We start from the raw sequence: 21394 nt of genomic DNA, 5'->3' as shown, positions 1-21394 counted from the left end.
GGCTATGATGTGCCTTATGGAGAGAGTATATGTGTATTAGAGAGGCCTGGGTTATGATGCTATGGGCTGGGAGTTCCCTGTTAATCAACAATTTACACTAATTACATTACCTTTAAAAAGAAAGATCTTGTGGCACGTCCTGCCCGCCCTCACCCCTGAGCAGCATGCACACCTCCCTCCATGGAGACAACTGTTTGAGAATGCAGGTTTTCATCCCGATGCTTTTGACTGCAAATGCCTTCACAGTCTGACCTCAGAGGGTCTGTGCAAAATTCCCTGGTGAGGGGGCCCACAGGCTTCACAAGATTTCCAAATGGTTTGTGAATCATAGACACTTCAGACTCAGTTCTCTAGAGAGTGAACACAATTGTGAAGGTCTTTTTTTAAAATACTGAAGTGAAAGTCACAGAACAAATGTAACCATTGAAAGTGAACAGTTCAATGACATTTAGTGCATTGACAGTGTTGTGCAAGCACACCTCTATCTCAGTCCAAAACATTTGCATCACACCTCTCTCCCCTGCAAAAGAAACCCCATCAGGATTAAGCAGCTGCTTCCCATCTCCCACTACATCTCCCACTCCAGGCCCTGCTAGCAATTCATCTAATAGATTTACCTATTCTGGACCTTTCACATAAATGAAATCATATAACATATGACTTTTTGTATCTGATTTTTTTTCTGATTTAGCATCATGTTTCCAAGGCTCATATAGCAGTTCTTGCAACAATCACCACAATAACAATGAGGATGACACAACAGCAGAAAATGCTTACGTTCCTACAGATGTGGTTCTGCAATATGTAGGAACAGACATTCTTTCTTGAGGCCCAGGGCTCAACTCCCTCCTCCACCTTGTAAATGGAGTATACTCTTGGGGTCTGAGATTGGGGGAGGCTTGTAACCTGTTTGGACCTAGCACAGAAGCCCTCCAGACAGGCCTCACAGTTGTCACTATTGTGTGGTCCTTCAAGAGAGATGTCCTTGATCATAGGAACCTCCTCTGTCAACTGAAATCTTCCTCTATAGCATTTCTTCATAATTCGGAACACCAGGTTTTTCAGGATTCTTGAGATGTTCTCTTGCGTGAACTCAGGGTCCTCAAACAGAGGTTGGGGGCACTTCTTACATCTCTGGGTAAACACCCTCATCTTTACCTGGCCCCTGGACTTCTCCTCACTCCAGTGCATGTGGAAAAGGACCAGAACCTGGGCAGAGGCCCAATTACGAGAGCAGGAGGAGCACTGGAACCTGTGGAGACAGAAGAGAGCCTCAGCCTGGCTCCATGTGGCCAAATCACAGGGCACTGCCAGAGAGAGAAAGGAGCTACCAACTGCAGAGAGACATGACTTGACTGGGGCTGTGGCTCAGTGGTGGAAGAAATTACTAAGACCTCATTCCCATCTCCACTGTGCCACTGACACGCTGCATGCCACACACTGTCTGCTATGAAAACAGTGAATTGCAAGCTGTTAGATCTGGGAGGGACCTTGGGCATCTTCTAAGTCCAACACATTCATTTTAGAGATGAGGCACACTCTGAAAACTCCTCATGTCCAGAGACCCAGTGGGTGTAAAAAGGCATGACTGGGACTCTGGTCTCCCTATTCCAAAGCAAAGCTTCTTCAAATGTAGATTCAAATGGGTCAGAGGCTACAACTGCAGCAGCAGCCAGTTCAGTTCAGGACCCTGAAATCCACAAATCCATACAGGTGAGTGTTGATTAAGTTATAGACTCATGAGTTGGCGGCAGGAGCCTGAAGAGTCCAGGATTCTCCTAGAGGAAAGCCTTTGCCTTTCTCTTGGCTGCCGAGGGTCCCTGGTCGGCAGTATTGCAGGGAGATCACAGCGTCCAGCTCTCTCTTCATTTGTTCCCCCTCCAACCCAGTTCCTTTGCTCAAAGTAGCCTGGAAAGCTTCATATTCTGAATGCCACTGGCTGCAGACAGGGTTCAAGAGAATGACACCTTGTCTCAGCAGGGAGGAGGGCAATTTTCTGAGCTAAGGTATCTGGACAAATACATGTTAGGAGGTAGAGAGAGAATAAGGCTGGAAGCACATGGCTGTACCCAGGAAAGGAATTATGGGAGAGGCAGAGAGCTGCAGTGTGGCGGAGACATTTAATGCTCACCTAATTATCCATGCACTCCCTCCCACTTCCCAGCCCCTTTGCCGTGAGGTTGGGGCCATGGGATCATTGGGCGATGAGATGAGGCCAGCAGTGATATATGTTCCTTCCAGATATGGTCACAGAAGCCCTGGTAAGACATTCCAGCTTTCTCTTCCTCTGCTTCGGTGACCTTGGAAGCCACATGTAAGGTTAAATCAGTGATATTTCCAGGTTTATTTGTCACTGTCACTGAGCCTAGCCTTGGCTTGATGCCTGGATACAGAGAAATTAGGCCGCGGGTGGTGAATTGGAGAGGGCTGGGAAGACTGAGTTAGTCCAGGGCATGCTCCTATATCTTGACTCTAGCTGCAACCCACAGAGTGAATGCAAGGTTGAAATGAGAGGGAGAGGTCAAGAAGCTGTGATCACTGTGAGAGGACCTTGCTGGGAGTCACCCAGAGTCAGCAGTGCAGAGGGACCTGGGCCCTGCTCTGAGCAGACGTCCACTGCCATCCCCTGGGTCTCAGTGCTGTGTTCCTGTGCTGGTTCAGAGTTCAAACTTCCCACAGATAAATAGACTGAGACTTTGGTGCAATGCTCCCTATGGCAGCTCCTGGCCTGAGAAAGCCATAGGCCAGTGGGAGGGCTCTGCTCCCTCTATGTAGACTCTCCCCTGGAGGGGGCAGCAGGTGGGACAGAGTCCCCAGCCTCCACCCTCTGTGCACTGTGGGCAGTCATCCCCGTCACCCTCCCAAGCCTTGGGGCTCCCCATTTCCACCTGGAAAAGAGAGGATGAGACTTAGGACGATTTCTAAGACTCCTATTTTAAAAAGATTCTATCAGCTCAGAGTAGAGAGGGGCAGGATTGCTGCCTGGTGCCCAGGCCCCCTGCTCCTCTGGCCTCCCCCGGGGGGGTCTCCTCAGTGCCGTGAGTCTCTCCTCCTAGGGGTTCCATGGTGGGTCCAACAGTCTCCCTAGGCAGGGGGTACATGCACCGCCCATGGGTGCAACAGCTGTCCTTCCTCCCCTCCCCTTTCCTGGCTGCTCCCTGTCCCCACCCCCGCCCGCAGACTGATTTCTCTGTATTCAGGCATTAGCTCACAAAAGTGCTCAGGCCTGCTCTTGTTTTGGGGCTCATTGTAATTGTGAAAAAACAATCTTTTTTTTTTTGAGACGGAGTCTCGCTGTGTCGCCCAGGCTGGAGTGCAGTGGCGCGATCTCGGCTCACTGCAAGCTCCGCCTCCTGGGTTCACGCCATTCTCCTGCCTCAGCCTCCCGAGTAGCTGGGACTACAGGCGCCCGCCACCGCGCCCGGCTAATTTTTTGTGTTTTTAGTAGAGACGGGGTTTCACCATGTTAGCCAGGATGGTCTCTATCTCCTGACCTCGTGATCTGCCCACCTCGGCCTCCCAAAGTGCTGGGATTACAGGCGTGAGCCACCACGCCTGGCCGAAAAAACAATCTTTAATGAAGTTAAAACTTCTTGGATGATGGGCATCTTATTTCCCATAGTCTTCAATTTGCAAGCATGGAATAGAACAAGAAAAGTAACAAGTATACCTAGTAAGAAATGCTCAAGGATTTTCTGGAATTCGTACCATCATATTCCCCCTCACCTGGCGAAGGTCCACTGCTGGTATTGCATCCAGCCTGGCTTCAGGACGTTGGGAAGAAGGCCCTTGTCTGGTCTCAGGGTCCATCTGTGCCATGGCTTCACCTCCTGCATTAACTCCTGAAACATTTGCTTCCACACTTCTGTGTCCCGAGTCATCTCTGCTGTTACGGTGTGCCAGGGTGGGTTGAGCTCTCCTGGGCCCTGGCAGGTCTGTAGTGGGAGATGAGGTTTCTCACTTCACAGGGCAAGGGCTCAGACCTGCCCTCCCTTTGAGGACCTGGATTGGGCCCATGGATCATGTCTCTGCCCCAGGGACAAAGGTCAGTTGGCTCCAAGTTCAGAGGATGGCACTAGGCTCCACAAGGAATTTCAAAAGGCACAGAACTTGTGATTTTATTCATCAAAATGTTGCCAAGGGAGAGCTCTAAACTCCAAATCAGGAGGAGTGCACTTCACTTCAGTCTGGCTCTGCTGTCTACCTGCCTGTGACCAGGAACACATCTTTTCACTTCCAGCACCCCTGTACACGGTGGAGAGAGGCTGCAGGTGTTCTCTCCAGCTCTAACACTGGAAAATCCTTCTCCGTCAGGCTGCTGTGCTCATGCTGGGGAGGAGAGGCACAGGGAAGAAGGATGCAGTGGTCCTGGGACCTCAACGGGATTCGGATTCCCGTGTCCTTGCTCCAGGCTCTTTACATTCCGGCAGACACCCGAGGCTGCCCACCCATGAGAAACCAAAGCTGACGCAATCACTGTTTGCCCAGGTGACAGGTACAAGGGCGCAGGTCGGTGAGAGGCCACTAGCCCTAGGCAAACCCAGAGTCACTGCCCTCCTCCCTGAGGCGGTTCCCCATCCTCTACTTCCTGCAAGAGAGGATGAGGAGGAGGAAGAGGGGAGATTAGGGAGTGGGTACCGGAGTGGGCAACACCCCAGGAAGGTACACAAGACTCTGGTGTCCGCATCCCAAGACCTGTCCACAAACTGCGTGTGTCTTCCTCGGAGCCAGGCACTGGCCTATGTCCCTGGCCACCTCCCAAGAGGAGGAGAGGAAGGAAGGGAGCAGACCAGGGAGGAAAAAGGAAAGGAGGCTGGGGATGCAGGGGGACGAGGGGATCTTCTGGGGCACTTGGAAACAAAGCCACCTCCTTCCTCCTCTCCAGCCCAGCTGCCCGCAGCTCTTGCCCTTGGGTTCAGCTCCTTGGCAGGTCCAAGTCCTGGGCCTCCCCTCTTTCCAAGACAGTTTTGTTTCTCAGCATTAAAGCTATCCCTCAGTTCCAGGGGGATTGGTTCCATGGACCCCCACAGATACCAAAATCCTTGGATGCTCAGGTCCCTTATATAAAATTACATAGTATTTGCATATAATCTATGTACATCCTTCCGTATCCTTTAATTGATCTCTAGATTGCTTATAATACCTAATATAATGTAAATGCTATGTAAATAGCTGTTATACTGTATTGATTTTAAACTGCGAACTAAAAATAAGATCCTAAGCCCCCAAACCAACTGAATGGACTCGCTTTTGGCCAAGGGGACCCCTGAGAAACCTGAAAAACTAAATTCCCAGCTAGATAGGAGGGGGAGTTGGAAACACCTTATCATACTCCCTCCCTTTGAGCTTAGGGACAACTGACCAGCATTGAGGTTAAAACAGAGATCATAAGACTGACAAAATAGACTGCTTGTCGCAATAAGATAACCACTTTATAAACAAGACCTAAGGCCATGCACGGTAAAAGTTATGCCCTACAAACCATAATATCTCATTAAAGGGAGTTTTATTAACCTGGTGTAATGGGGCTACTTTCCAACCTGACTGTGGTATACATCACATGACAGAGAGCAGACTCCCTTGACTTCAGCATTCCTTTTGCTGACTTCATCTGCACACAACGCTTAAGTCATTGCTACACCCCGAAAGAGATGTCCAACTTTGAATGTGACTATATTTGGAAAAAGGGTTTCTGCAGATGTAATTAAGTGAAGGATCTAGAGATGAGGTCAGTTTCATGAAATTTAAAGTTTCTTTTCATGGCAGGACATAACACAATGACAGGAAGATAGATACAAGGCAGAACTTTTTGTTAGTTATAACTCCAGACAAGAGAAGGCTGCCAGCCAGGCCCACACAGGGTGCCTGGGGACAGGGTAAGAGCCAGCTGGAGCTGTGAGGGGCAGTTTGTGGGTGGGAAGTTGGGTAGTTGCGTGGGGCTAGCTAGGTTTCATGGGCTCCCTGTGGATTGGCTCATTTAAATAATTCTGAGCGCTCCAGGGCATAGGGATTGCCCCTAGTTGTCTAGTACTATTACGGACAAAATTGGTTCCCCCTAAATGGGGTCTTTTCCTGTTTAGTGCTGCAAAGCCAATATGCAAAATCAAAAGTGAATCTTAAGCAGCACAAGTTTTATTCAATGGCCATGGAATTGAGAAGTGGGAGCTTGGCTCACAAATCAACTTCTCAACTAGTGAGGGAAGAAGGATTTCTCTAATGAAGGGGTTAAACATTAGAAACGAGGGGAGGAATAGTCATGTCTTTTCTGGAGATGGGTGGCGAACTTCTTGGAACTGGAGTGCTGCTTTCCTTTTTGTCCTTTTATGGCCTCTTTTGATCATGGTCATGGTGATTGTCAACCATCATGGTGCTTGTAGGAGGGTCTTTTAGCATGGAAATGAGATTATAATAAAGCCTGAGATCTTTCTGAAGTCATTTGGTTGTCTATCTTCGTTCTAACCAGTCTTAGCTGGTCTGGTTACAAAGGGACATTTGTATCACAGGTGTCCTCTTTTTCAAAGATAAGCAGAGGTAAAATGGGGTAGAAATTCAGCTGTGTCACAGAGGCATTACACTAGGTAACAGTTCCTGGCCTTGGGATTATTAGGGCAGGTGCACAGTGATCAGGAGTGGCCAGATAAAAAAAAGTGGTTGGAGTGTGGACTGACTCCTCTTTAGCCAGGGCCTCAAACATCATTAAAAAACAAAACTAAGCTATATTACAAGACTGTCCTGGATTTGGGGTAGGCCCTAAACCCAGTGACAGGTATCTCTATAAGGGAAAGGCAGAGTGACATTTGAGACACAGAGACCTAGGAGAAGGTCATATGGAGACAGAGCAGAGAATAGAGTTAAGCTGGCACAAGCCAAGGAACACCTGAAGCCCACAGAAGCTGGAAGAGGCAAGAAAGGATTCTCTCTAGACCAGCCTTTATAGGAGGCACGGCCCTGCTCATGCTTTGATTTTGGTCTTCTAGCCTCCAGAATTATGAGAGAATTCATTTGTGTTGTTTTTAAGGTGTCCAACTTGTGATATTATGCGTGGAAGCCTTAAGAAATGATACACTGGTGTTTAACCCCCCTTGACTTCCCAGCTGTCCCGAGGGTTGGAGCCACCTGCCTGCTCTCTACAACAGGTAGAAGAATAGAAAGCAACTTCAGCACATACTTGCACTAGTGTGGGCCTTCCTTTTCCTACCTGCCACCACTTCCTTGGGTTCAGGTCCTCACTATCTGACTGGACAATTTTTATTTATATCCTCGAGTATTGTCTGTCAAAAATCATCCTTTACAGAGCTGCCAAAGAGCTTTTAAAAATTCAAATGCCACCCCCTGGCCAAGCTGGCCTCCTTGCTCTTCCTTGCACAGAATAAGCTGGAGCATGGCTCATTCTGTCAGTTCCTCTGGGCTTCCTCTTGAATTATTAGGGAGGCCTTCCTTAAATTCCCTCAATAAAGCAGCAAACCTCTCCCTCTCCTCCCACACTCTCTTTCCTTCTCACTATTCTATTTTTCCACATTCGCTTATTTTTTAATCATCTCCTGACATAGTCTTGCTTTCTAGGAAACTGCCAGTCCTGAGATAGAAAAGCAGGGAATTTTTGTTCATCTGAGCAGTGCCTGGATATTCAGTAATTATTTGAATGAATGTTGAATGAATTCTGTCCCAAATTCTGTTAACTCTATAGAACTATCCCAGTCTGGGGTTCCAGGGGTGGGAGGAGGGAGAATGGGGATGGTCTTGCAATTGCTCTTATTACAGTTTTTATGAGGGCAAGTACAGTTTTCTGGATCTATGCATTCTCTGGGGAATCATCCATTTCCTCTCTGATAACTTACTTCTTTTTCTGTTGAAGCTTTCTGCTGTGTCATCATCTAAGACCTAATGACACTTAAATAATCCCCTTTTAGTTTCCCAACTGTAGGAGCCTTTGGATCAAGGTAAGCCTCTTTTCCCTTTCAAATGTGGCCAGCCTACCCTCTGTGATCTTATTCTCCAAGGAAATTGCTCTCTCAGTCAAGTTTAATGAAAATGCTTTCCGCTATTTTTCTTTCCTTTTACACTGTCCCTGTGCTGAATGCAAGATCAAAAGTTTTACAAGCCAGTTTAGTTCTTCCTTGAAGCTGAGATGCGATTCCTAAGAACAGATTTTTCCAGGGCTGGGACTTTTAAATGTTTCCTTTGAATGACTGGTTTTATGATTCAACTGAGAATTTTTAACTGCAACCCAATGAGATGATTTGCCCTCCATATTCTAAAAGTTCTCATTTCTGATGATCTGTTCATTGGCTGAAATACACCACTCCCCTGAGATAAAATTCACAGCCTGCGCCAGGACTTACGTAAATGAACAATCCAGAATCAATATGAGACCATGTGACTTTGGAAGTCTGTGGATGGCCACAGGAAATCCCTCCTTGCTCAGCAGTCAGGGCAGCTCAGGCAGTGGCACCTACTGAACCTAGACCAGATATCCAGGTGTGCTCCCAGGCTGCAGAGGTTCCTGACTCGCAGAGCTCCTGGGGCCTGCTCTTGCCACGGAAATGGAAAACCTCCAAAGTGGGCAGTGGCCCTCGCTGCTCCTGGTCCTTCTGTCTTCTGGAACTTTTTTGTCACTTGTGTGCTTCAAATTTGTTTTTTTTTTATAATTCTATTGTCAATGCCATAAAAAGGCATACATATAAATGATGATTATTTTTATTAAACAGTTTTGGTCTACACAGCCTCCTCCCAGCCCTGTGGCAGGAAACATGAAGCGCCTTCAAAGGGGTGTTAGAAGAGCCTGCTGACCAAATACCAAATGTTTATAAGCATGTGGGGCAACAGGGACAAATATAGCTGCCGCTCTTAGAAATTAGTACAGCCACTTTGGGAAAGAGTTTAGGATTAAAGATACACATGCCCTGTTCAGCAATTCTACTTGTATGTATACTATCCAGATAAACACTTGCACATATAATATACTGATATGTATTAGAATACTTATAGAAATACAATTTTAAAATTGAAACAACTGGAACACCCCTCTCTCCTCTCAGTGAACAGATAAAAACTTTTGTTAGAGTCATCCAGTGGAATTCTATGCAGCAGTGAAAATGAATGAACTAGAGTAGGGTTTGGTGAATTTTGGCCCACAAACAAATCTGGCCCATCACCAGTTTCTGTGTGGCTCGAGAACTAAGAATAACTTATAAAGATGGATATTTGCAGTAGATAAGAAATCGTCACTTTGATGTTATTTTCCCCAAAAGAACTTCATTATTCTAGGTCTGTATTACAAAAAATTGATTTAATTATGATTATATGTAATAATATTATAACATTACATTTTGAATTTCATCAACAAAGTTTTGTAGAAATTTGTCTTCCTTCTTATACCTAGATGAGTACCTACATAATATCTTTGATTTGCCTCTTGGTCCACAAAGCCTAAAATATTTATTATCTGGCTCTTTACAGAAAGAGGTTTGCCATTCCTTATACTAGAGCTACATATATCAACATGGGCTTATCTCACAGTCACGGCATTGAGTAAAGAATTCAAGCTGCTGGAGCTTCTACACAGCAAAATACCTCTTATATGAGGAACAAAACCACAACGCCATCGCTTAGGAAGTCATGCACTTGTAGTTAAGAACATAAGGAAATTTATAAACATAAAGGCGGGTGGATGAGAGGTCCTATGGCTGTGCTGGGGTTGTGAGCCACCCTGGCTATGGCAGTATTTCCAGTTCAGGCTTGAGAGAGCGAGTGCTACCTACCCTTCTAAATGCCGCAAAGAGTATCACTGAGCAAAGGATGCCATGATCAGCACAGGGAACAGAGAACACACTGGACTCAAAGGAGAGAAAGTGAATTTGTAACTTTGGGTTCCTTTAAACCTGGTTTTCTTGTGATCCCCGCTCTCTTACTGTTGAAGCTGTGGCCAACCTGTTCCTGAGACCAGCCTGCCCGAGTAACTCTGCCTGGCCTTCCTGTGGGGCAGAAGAGAGTATGTCTCATGTCCTTGGACCAGGTGACCCATGATCAGTGGCTCCCAGGCCAAGTTCCAGGTGAACGTTCAAGGCTGGGGTTTGAGAGCGGGATGCTAACCAGCCTCGCTGCTCCTGCCACCAGCCCAGGGACACAGGGCACCAACCAGAACCTCCATTTCTCATCCCACTGGCCTTGGTCCCCAAGGTGCTGCAGTAATTGAGCTGCTCTTTAAATTAGGACACATTCCTCTGGGGCCAAGGCTGTTCTTCTTTCCCAGAGGGAGTGCTCCTAGGACAGGAGAGGAGTTAATGAAGAAACTCTGCATTGTATCCTCGTGCTGAGGGAGTGCAACCGGGAAGGACAAGCTTGGAAGGGTTCAGACTGTTTGGAGCTGCAGTCAGCACACCTGTTAGCAGAGGGCTCTCACGGGTTTGGTAAGGCTGGCGCTGGCCAGGAATTTGCTGGGCAGGCAACAGGCCACTGTCTGTAAGCCGACAAAGGAGCAGCGGATCGGGAACCAATGGCATGGGCATACAGTGGGGACAGGAGGCCTTCTGAGCGCCTGAGCCACTGGAGGCGTGCCGGAAGTGCTACAGCTCAGCACGGGACCCTCGGGGCCACAGGGCAGGCGGGAGCTTGGAGAGGAAGTCTGGGCGCCAGCACGGACAGCAGGCCTGCAGCATACACAGGCTGCTCGGAGACTCCGAGGTCTGTGTTGAGAGGGCTGCAGAAAAGGTCATCACCACACCCAGGCTGCAGGGGCAGCGGACCGCAGTCCTCACATCCTGGCCGCCCTCCCGCGGCCCTCACTGGAAATGGCAGGAGCGCCCCTTCCTCCTGCAATGTCCCTCCGGCGCCCTCTAACGAGCAAGCTTGCTGAGCTCACTGAAGGAGAGAGATGCTTGGAGAAGTCCACGTCAGCGCATGTACTATATTGAAGGGTGATTCGGAGCTGGGAGACAATGCATACAAAGCATACAAACTTTATTACAAATTCATGATATAACCGCACCAATGGGGGCTTGGGAAGAGAAGGAACTGGCCTAAATAACTTTGGAAGATAATGTTTTGCCTGGAAATTATTAGGCTAAAGATGAAAGGCACTGTGAACAATGTACTCTAATTGATTATTTATTTATTTATTTATTTATTTATTTATTTATTTTTGAGACAGTGTCTTGCTCTGTCTCCTAGGCTGGAGTGCAATGGCGCGATCTTGGCTCACTGCAACCTCTGACTTCCTGGTTCAAGCGATTCTCCTGCCTCAGCCTCCCAAGTAGCTGGGATTACAGGCACATGCCACCATGACCAGCTAATTTTTATATTTTTAGTAGAGATGGGGTTTCACCATGTTGGCCAGGATGGTTTCGATCTCCTGACCTCATGATCTGCCCGCCTTGGCCTCCCAAAATGCTGGGATTACAGGCGTGAGGCACTGTGCCTGGCCGATAAATTTATTTTATATAAGGGTACGCAGGTAAAAGATTCTGAAACAGCTTCACAGGTGTACTGGGAATGAGCAAATAAGTAAATGCATGATAGAAGGTGGGCCAGGTTGTTCACACTATGGGAGAGGAAAGTTACAGATTAACAAGAAAGGAAGGCTGGAATGATTCCTGGAGACTGGATTAGAGTTGGAAACATCAGTACGAAGCTCAGTATATACACAGATGGATAGGTACAGAAATAATGTGTATATGTGTATATATAATAATTTAGTATGTATGCATATATTACCTGGCTCAGTCTGCTGAGAGGGCCTAGAGGCAATGACACCCCAGTGCTCACGTCTTGGTTTCTAAATACCATTCTGCAATAAAAGGAACAAAGGATCCTTGGAGAAATGACTGATAAAATACAAGAGCCTGGAGCATCTTGTAGTACCAGAAAGGAAGGAAGTACTCAAAAACAAAAAGGATGGGAATACATCAGAGGGACACAGGAACCAACCTGAAGGAGCTCCCAATGGCCAATGCTGGAATGATGTGAACAACAAAATAACTAACATAGTATTATATTGTACTATAACCCAAAGTATTAAATATAAGTGAGACTCTTCTGATATAAATGATTTAGTAAATCGTTTATATCAAATGATATACAAATGAGTACAAAGACAAATCTTTTTTAAACAGAATTTCAAATAGCATGTTAGACAGTCCTCCCTCCAGGGAATGAGGCTTAGTTCAGCCTCTGCCACCCTCTTTCTGGGCAGGCTAGAATCACTTCCAAAGAACTGAGTATGGAAAGGGGAAAAGAGTAACTAGTAGAGAAACCTGGTAGATACCACCTTTAACCCAGTAATGAAGGTGAGCATCAGCAGTGTGGATGTAAGGCACCCTCTAATAGGATGTGATAAGAAGGGTGCTCGTCATCTATAGTATGCTTCCCCCAAACCTATAATCCCAGTCTGATAATGAGAAAAACATCAGACAGACTTAGACTGGGGGACATTCTACAGGATTCCTGACCAGTACTCCTCAAAACTGTTGAGGTCCTTAAAATTAAGGGGAAACTCAAAAACTGTCACAGCAGAGGAGGCCGGGACAAATGACAAGTAAATGCAATGTGGTGTCCTGGATGGGATCCTGGAACAGAAAAGATGACATTAATAGAAAAGTTGATGGAATCCAAATAAGGTCTGGCATTTAGTTAATAGTAACATACCAATGTCAGTTTCTTAGTTTTGACAAATGTACCATAGCAATGTAAGATGGTAACAATGGGGGAAACTGGATGAGAAGTGGATGGGAAATCTCTGAACAATCTTTGCAACTTTACTATAAAACTATACCAAAATAAAAAGTTTATTTTAAAACATGGGTGTATTGGGCAGGTAAGTTCTCCTTTGTGAGCCCCAGTTTTCTTACTTGTAAAATGAGGTAAATACTCTGGGTCCTGCCAGGCCAGGATGAAGAAATGTCTTTGTGGTCAACAGATGCACAGTGCATGTTGAGGTACAGGGGCTGGATAGTGCAGAGGCCAAGCTTGCACCTTTACAAGGTACCTTGGTCTACTTATGTGGCTGAGCTGGACTTCTCTTGGCCCCACAGTTTTCTTTACCCCTCTCTGTGGAGAGTGGTAGTTCTGGTGTCTATCTTACCAAAGTCTTCCCAGTTGCAATTCATTCTACCACTTTTGTTCCCTCCTCTGGGAAGATATGAGTTCCCTAATGCAGCCTGGAGCCCACCTCATCTTCACGGATGGACAAGAGACTTCTGAGAAACAAACTCGCCCATTCAAACCCGAAGAATGGACTCAGAGACACCGAGAATAGTGAAAGTGCGACTTTTAATGGCGGTCTTGCAAGATCGGATGTGTGGCGTGCAGGCACACCCAGCAAAGTTTCAACAAGCAACTTATCCCCTAGTGGCAGGTCCGTCCCCTGGTTCCCAATAGGCTGAGTACTATGGGGCTACAATCTTCCTGGATGTTGCCTATTGATTGTTAGTCAGGGGCTTTAGGTGTTTTGTTTTTTGGTTGGTTTGTTTTTATGGTTGTCTTGCTGCATTTTATTGCAACCCACGATGCATTACAATCCTTGTTAGCTTAGGGGCTCTTTAAGTATTTGACTTATGACCTAAGTAGTGGGGCAGGCTGATAAGAACAGACAAAGCAAGCTATTTTGCAGACTAGTAAACTTTTACCTTAGACTAAACTTCTTTGGTTCGGGTGAGGACAACTAAGGGTGGGGGAAGGGAGAGGAAGGCGGAGGCCAACAAGCAGGAGCCGGCTATCCAAGCAGGAGCCTAGTACATCCTGTTCCTTCTGTAGTTTGCTGACCTAAGGTGATTCAAGGCACTTTATCTTGGAAATGGACCACTGTATGCATTATTTCCTTCAGACCTGTCTGGGCCTTGGTCTCCAAAACCAGAAAATGGCAGCAACAATGAATGCACCACAAACTGCTGCACTTTGGCGGTGAACACTGACCCCAAAGCTTTGAGTACAGTCTGTCTCACCCCACACCCCTACCCACCTACAGGGCTTCCTCTTTCCCAGGCAGGAGCTGTTGGCACTCCCAGAGGGAGGGAAGGTGGGGAGCTCTTCTCAGGGGCCAGGAAGTTCTGGAAAACTTCCCCTCAGCAGAGCTCCCCACCTTCCCTCCCCCTGGGAGTGCCAGCAGTACCTGCATTCCCGCCTATTCTGGCTCTCCGGCAGGGAGCTCTGCCTCACTTCCCAGTGGACGGTGTCATGGCCTTCACAGCTGGCCTGAGTGAGCACAGCGGGCACTGAGGGGAACAAAGTGTGGAGGCCCACCAGCAGCCCTTATCATCACCTGCCAGCCACCTGCGTCAGGCTGGGCCGGCTGCACCCTGGGCTTTCTGCTACTGGCTTCCCGGATCCCTGGAACTCCAGCTGGGCCCCTGGGCTGTGGTCTGACTTGATCCAGAATTTAATGAGCAGAAGGAATGGAAGAAGGCTTATTCCCCCTGGTCCTGGCAGGTGCTCCCAGAGCCAGAGGAGCTGGCTGTGTCCTGAGAGCAGCAGGGTCCCAGAGAGGGTCTGGAAGCAGTGGGGCTGGCCAGGGAGGAGACATCACCCCAGGGCCAGGCCTGTACATCCTTCTTTCTTTCCCAGCAGCCCCCAAGGATGTGAAAGAATTGACCTCTCTGCTCCGAGGTGGTGGGTAGGGGCATGGGGTGAGACAGACTGTATACCTTCAGGTATCACACCTGCTGGGAATGTTTGACTTCATTTTTCATCTGTTTCCTTATTCCTCCTCCAGGCACTTTTAATGTTCTTGCTTCATCAAGTTTAGCTAATTTTGATTGACAACAATACGCTGTGGGCCCCAGATCGTAAGGGCTCAGTTCCAGTGTGGGAGGAGGGTGGATACTGGCAGAACATTCCAGGCCCTTCTTGGCACTGCCTTCCCAGCAGGGACATGCAGTTTTTTAGTGGAGCAAGAGTAGGGGTGTGGTGAGGAGAGCACAGCCCCTAAGGCCTGAGGCTGCCTGGAGGGAACCGCAGTTTCATCTTGCCCTGAGCCTCAGTCTCCTGATCTGTGAGATGGGGATGATGGTCACAGGACCTTCCTCACGGAGGTGGCTGAGGATCAAGCAGTGTTCAGAGCAGCACCCTATGGGGGCAAGTGTTCAGAAGATGTTCCCCAAAGTCTGCCAAGCAACTTCGTTCTTTCTTTTCTCCCTAGTTTTTACCCTTTACTGTCCAGAGCCCAGGCCCCAGCTCGAACACCTATGCCACTATGACTTGGGTAATCAGGACTATTGTCCATTTACAAATTTCCATCCTCTTCCCTTCTCCGACCCCTCCCTTCCCTCTTCAGCCATTTGTTTGTTTGTTTGTTTGTTTTTAGGGTTGTCTTGCTGCATTTTATTGCAGCCCACAATGCATTGCAATCCTAGTTAGCTTAGGGGCTTTTTAAGTATTTGCCTTGTGACCTAAGTAGCTGGGCAGGCTGATAGGAACAGACAAAGCAAGCTATTTTGCAGACTAGTAAACTTTTACCTTAGACTAAACTTCTTTGGTTCGGGTGAGGGCAACCAAGGGTGGGGGAAGGGGATGGAAGGGGAAGGCTGACAAGCAGGGTTGACATTTGAGGTAGGAGGCCATATTTCAAGAAACCTTTGCTCTGCAGCCTCCAGGGGGCCTCCCAAGGGTATCTCTGGTACATCCCAAACAAGGACAGCACCTTTGGGGAGTGCCAAGGTTATTCATGAGGCCGAAGTCATTTGTATGCCTTCCTGCTGGGGGCTTTTAAAAATAAACTTTTGGCCAGGGTGTAGTGGCTCACATCTATAATCCCAGCACATTGGGAGGCAGAGGCAGGAAGATTGCTTGAGGCTGGGAGTTTGAGGCTACCCAGGCCAACATAGCAAGACCCCTGTCCCCGGTTTTTTTTTTAACTAAATAAAATAAAATAAACTTTATATTGACACCCAACATACATATAGAAACGTGTACAGTTAATATTTGTGTAGCTACATGAGTTATCACAAAATGAACACTTTTGTGTAGTCACCACCCAGATCAAGAAATAGAAACATTTCCACCCCCAGGCCCCACTCTTGCTCCCATTAATCACTTTCCTGCCCCTCTTCCTCGAGGTTAACACTCCCCTACCTTGTGGCCTCACGGGCACTGGTTTTTACTGTTCTTGAGCTTCACATAAATGCAGGCAGGTGGTAGGTGCTCTTCTGTGTCCAACCTCTTATGCTCAATATTATGTGTGTGACATTCAACCATACTGTCGTGGGCAGCAGCAGTTAGCTCATTCTCACTGCTTAGTTGATAGTATTACAATTGATTTATCCATCTACCACTCACAGACATTTGGGATATGTATGGACGATGCTCTTATCAACATTCTCGTTTGTGTTTTTGGTGCACACATGTATGCTTTTCTGCTGGGCGTACACCTAGGAGAGGAGAGGCTGGGTTCCAGGCAGTGCTGTGCTGGCGTTGGCTCATGGGAGCTGGCTGTTACGTGGTCAGGGATTTGCAAAATTTTCCTCCATTCTGATCTTCCTTTCCCTTGCATTCCTGTGGCTCTTGAGGTTATTTCAGCCTATTGTATCTGTATGGTAGGAATGTTATACAACAGTGGAATATCACTCATCTCCTCCCAACTCCAAATTCAGTGGCACCCATCCATGTTGGCAACTTGAAGTCATTCAAGGAGTTTTTACACCACAGAAATTGACAAATGCTACATATTAGAGCTTCATAGGTTTATTGTTTTGTTGATTGTCTAAAGTTAGACTTAAGAAAGTGATTCCTCCCTTCCTCCCTCCCCTCCCCTCCCCTCCCCTCCCCTCCCCTCCCCTCTCCTCTCCTCTCCTCTCCTCTCCTCTCCTCTCCTCTCCTCTCCTCTCCTCTTCTCTCCTCTCCTCTCCTCTCCTTCCCTTTCCTTTCCTTCTTCTTTCTTTTTTGACAGGGTCTCACTTTATTGTCCAGGCTGGAGTGCAATGATATAATCACAGCTCACTACAGCCTCGACCTCCCAGGCTCAGGTGATCCTCCCACCTCAGCCTTCCAGGTAGCTGGAACTACAGGTGCTTGCCACCAAGCCAGGCCAACTTTTCTTTCTTTCTTCTATAGGACCACTTGCTCAGCGGTGATCCAGGCAGGGCAGTGAGTTGCAGGAAGGAAGAGGTCACAAGGGTGCAGGTGCTGAGCTTCCTGGAGGGGGGCTGTACTCAAATGGCCCTGAGAGTTGGAGTGGCCAAGGAGAGACATCAGGCACCAGGGCAGGGACAGCCTGTGAGTGCTGTGGGCATGGAGTGTGGCTGGGCCATGATGCCCATCAGCAGTGGAGGAGTGTGCAGGCTGGGGCACTTCCATTGGCAGGTGTGTCCCTGCTGTCGAGGGCTCCTGGCTTTTATGTGTCAGCCCCCATGGCCCACCTGGAGGGGAAACTGCATGGCTGTCTCTGGGGCAGATGCTTAGTTTGAGGAAGCTGTGCTTCCTTCTCGAGACTTCTCTCCTAGGTTTAATTCTCACGTCTTGTATTTAACTGCTCAGATCTAGTCTCAATACATTCTTTTGTGCACTGACAATGGTGGGTAATGCAGAGTGACCCGTAAAATAACAAATCAACATTGTCCAAAGCTGCACACAAACCTTTTTGAAGCCCGTGAATGTGCCATTGTCTTTTTTGTAGCTGGGACATACATTTCCTGCTCTTACTCTCATGGAAAGGCCATGATGCGGTCAACAATCGACCACAAACAGGTTTTAATTTGATATTCCCAGAGCCAGGCCCAGCACCAGACAGGGACCATGCAGAGAAAACTTCAGCCCCTCTCTGGGTCCACGAGCAAGGAAGGAACCAATGTGCATGAAGTAAGGCAGGAGAGCAGCAGGTCCCCGCAGTCAAGGGCATGACAATCCATCGCCACAGGCACAATGGGCATGGTGCGGAAAGGTCAGAGTGGGGCTTCAAGGGTGGTTAGGAAGGTTGAGGAGTCCAAACTCTGGAAATGTGAGAACAATCCAGGGACGATACAGAGCATTCTACAAACCCCAGGAGCTGGACACAGCAATTTGTGTGAATGCGCATCTGCATTGTCCTTGGGAGAAAATGTGCCCAGGGTCCAAAAATTAGTTTTAAATAAAGTTCAAGGCCTCTACCTTTGGCTTCTATAGCAGCAATACCATTCTGAGTGGCAGTGAGTCAGGGAGCTGACTTCTCCACGATCCACCTGGATGTCCGGGGTCTGCTAGTCTCACCATGATTAGAATGGAGCTTCTGATCCACCTCCTCCTCAATCTGCTTTATTCCCAGTCTTCCCCATCTCAGTTAATGCAACTCCCTCCTTTTAGTTTCTCAGGCCAAACACCTTGGTGCCATCATCCACCTCTTTCTTTCACACCCCACATCCCCTTGTAATGTAAGCAAATCCCATGACCTCCTCTTTTAAAATACGTCAAGAATCCAGCCATCTCACTGTTTCTCCACTGCCACATCCTAATCAAAACCACTTCTGGCTGGGCGTGGTGGCTCACGCCTGTAATCCCAGCACTTTGGGAGGCCAAGGTAGGTGGATCACTTGAGGTCAGAAGTTCGAGACCAGCCTAGAAACCAGCCATAGGGGAAACCCCGTCTCTACTAAAAACACAAACATTAGCCAGCGGTGGTGGCATGTGCCTATAGTCCCAGCTACTCAGGAGGCTGAGGCAGGAGAATCACTTGAATCCGGGAGGCAGAGGTTGCAGTGAGTCGAGATCGTGCCACTGCACTCCAAACTGGGCGACAGAGTGAGACTCTGTCTCAAACAAACAAACAGACAAACAAACAGAAAAGCCACTTCATCTCTCTCCCAGGTCACTGATGGAGCCTTCCCAATCATCTTTCTGCTCCCCACTTGTTCCCCCTCTCAGTCCATTCTCAGCCTTCTGCCTTGGCTCCTACATCCTCAGAGTAAAAGCAGATGGTCTTCTAGGTACCCATAGGACCCCACAATTCCTGGGCCCTATAATCTCTCCCTCAATCACTTGGTTCTGGCCAAACCCACTTTGTGGAGGTTGCTGGAAGATGCCAGGGTGGGAGACAGGGGGCTACGGGGTTTCCCTGCATGTCACAGGGTCAGGCTGCCCCTCCTCCAGAGCTACCACAGGTGGGAGGCAGATTCCCCACCACAGGGCCTTGGGGACATACTTCTTCTGTTATTATGGTCCGTGGACATTGTCATCTCCTATGGTGGTAACTGCCTATTCCCTTTTCTGTTGCCCTTGGGGGCAGAACTAACTCAGTTTGGTGACCCAGTACCTAACAAGGACCTGGTCCAGGGTAAATGCTCCGTGAGGATGGTTTTAGTTGAGGGGAACCCCTCTAAGTGCAAGGAGTCAGCAAACTGGATTCTACCTGGTCACACCATGTCAGGTCTGAGCAGGCCACATGCCCCCTCTGGGCTTAGAGACCTCATTTGTAAAATGGCATAAAAAATGTTATTTTCTGAGAGTGTCTGATTTTCTTGGTCAAATTGTTTCATGGTAGTAACCTCAAGCCAGAATATTTCCAAATATCCTGGAAATTGCTCGCTTTTGTGACTCTTTCCTCCATTTCCAAATAGCCATCAGGTCCTGCTTCATCTACCAGGTCCCCAGGCCCACCCACTAGTTCCTCATTCTGCCAGTCATCTTCTGCTCTCTGTCCTCCCCTTGGTCCTCTAGCATCCACGTTGCATCCTGCGACTGCTTCCTCATCCAGCTGCACTGTCCAGGAAAATGGGGAGTGATGATTAAGAGCAGGGTGGACCTGGCCTCACCCCTTGGTCCCTGGCACTCTCTAGGGCCCCTGCCCATGCCTGCTGATAGCACTGTGGAGAGCAAAGTGTGTCACCTGCCCTTTGTCAACAACATAGCAACCCTCAGCTTCTGGGGAAGTGACCAAGTGGCTATATGGGTTCTGGGAAAGCTTCCCTTGTAGACCAGGGACCCTTGGAGGGGAAGAGATAAGATGTGTGGAGTAAAGCCAGGACTGAGAAGTGGGATGCAGCTGGGTGACTGGTGAGTGGAAATTCAAGGAGGCTGCCCAGGCTGCTGAGAGGGGCCATTAGGACAAGTCTCAGGGCAGTGGGGCGGGAAGAGGGCATGATGGTGAGAGAGACGGAGAACTGGAGAGAGAGGATGAGACCTGGAGACTGAGAAAGAGGGGGACGTCATAAAAGAGAGAGGAGTGAAAGAGCTACAAAGAGTTACAGATAACAGGACAGAATGCGGGCATAAGGAGTGTGGGTGTGGAGAGGAGCCCAAGGAATCACAAAGACAGATGTCTGGAAAAGGGCTGGGGCGCGCTGCTGGGTTCAGCTTCAGGAGGGAGGCTGGGGAAAGTGGCTCCCCATCGGCCCTCTGTCTTCCCTGTAGGGTGGACTTGCCTTTGCCAACACCTTCTGTTGGATTGTGATTCATCTGGAGCCTGTGGAAAGGGACCTCCTTGCAGATCCCCAGGACTCTGCATAGGGTCTGGCTCACAGCGGGGCCCAGAAATGCCTGGAAATAATAACAATAACAGTTAATGTTGACTGAGTTTTCACAGTGTGGTTTGGCCTTGTACTGAAATTTTACATCCATTCACTTATTAATTCACACATCCATTCCTTCATTCAAAAAATATTGATTGAGCAGCCCCCATGTGCTGGCACTGTTCTAAGCATCTTTATGTTACTTCATTAAGTTCTCACAGTTTTATGAGGGAGATGCTTTTAGTATTCCTATTTTCACATGGGGACGCTGAAGCTGAGACAGGCTGAATGATGTGGCTAGATCTGGGGAGTGGGGAAGAGGTAGAGCTGGTTTCAAACTCCCCTGCCTGCGATGTTTAACTACTCTCATCACTGACCCTGCCTTTCAGGAACCAGACGACCCAGTGAATCAAAGAAGGGACAAGGAAGTCAGCTAGAATGCAGATGCCGCCTTGCGATGTGCCCAGAAGGGCCAGGCTTCATCTGGGCTTAGAAGAGCTGAGGGAGGAGGAGCACTGGGCTCCCTCACGGAGGCAAGTGGAGGGAAATGGTGACTCTGAAGAATATTGAAAGAACTATCAGCCAGTAAGAAAAAGCCTTACCAAACAATCAAAAAATGGACAAAAGACATTCCCAAACAGAGTGGCTGAAATGAAAAAGACAGACAATGCCAAGTGTTGCCAAGGGTGTCAAGCAGCTGGAACTCTCATATACATTGGTGGGAATATGAATTGTTATGATTAACTTTGGAAAACTGGCAGAATTTTCTAAAGCAGAACATAGGCATATGCTGTAAAACTCCATTCCTAAGTACATGACCGACAGAAAAGAATACATATGTTCACTTCAGCACCATTGTAATAACCCCAAGTTAGAAACGATCAAAATATCTATCACCAATAGAATATACACGTAACTGTGGTACTACACTCATATACATAAAGACTATATAGAAGTGAGCATGTAAGAGCTATTTCTTTATGGAACAA

General features: G+C 47.9%; 2 protein-coding genes across 4 annotated transcripts in view; one reads left to right on the top strand and one right to left on the bottom strand.

The window, feature by feature from the left end:
• LRRC2 (leucine rich repeat containing 2) overlaps positions 1 to 20942 on the top strand; it is an 89813-nt gene extending 68871 nt beyond the window's left edge. Inside the window, exons 10-11 of one of the 3 annotated variants that reach the window (XR_013413836.1) lie at positions 13134 to 13351; positions 20795 to 20942. Coding sequence is in view for 2 of the 3 variants with exons in the window: in XM_077992316.1 (XP_077848442.1) it covers positions 20795 to 20842 (48 nt within the window). In the remaining variant the exon portion in view is untranslated. The remainder of the gene's footprint in view (positions 1 to 13133; positions 13352 to 20794) is intronic. The other 2 variants (XM_077992316.1, XM_077992313.1) reach the window with 2 other exon arrangements.
• On the bottom strand, positions 352 to 4419 carry RTP3 (receptor transporter protein 3). Its single transcript, XM_001114053.5, has 2 exons — positions 3727 to 4419; positions 352 to 1252 (listed from the first exon to the last, which is right to left on the bottom strand). Exons 1-2 carry the CDS (start codon positions 3879 to 3881, stop codon positions 709 to 711), a joined length of 699 nt encoding a protein of 232 aa, XP_001114053.1. The 5' UTR covers positions 3882 to 4419; the 3' UTR covers positions 352 to 708.
• Positions 20943 to 21394: the final 452 nt, after the last annotated feature.

Source organism: Macaca mulatta, chromosome 2 (genome assembly GCF_049350105.2).
Source record: "Macaca mulatta isolate MMU2019108-1 chromosome 2, T2T-MMU8v2.0, whole genome shotgun sequence".
NCBI classification, from domain to species: Eukaryota; Metazoa; Chordata; class Mammalia; order Primates; family Cercopithecidae; genus Macaca; species Macaca mulatta.
The sequence above is the reverse complement of the archived record's forward strand: the minus strand, read 5'-3'. Positions and strand labels throughout refer to the sequence as shown.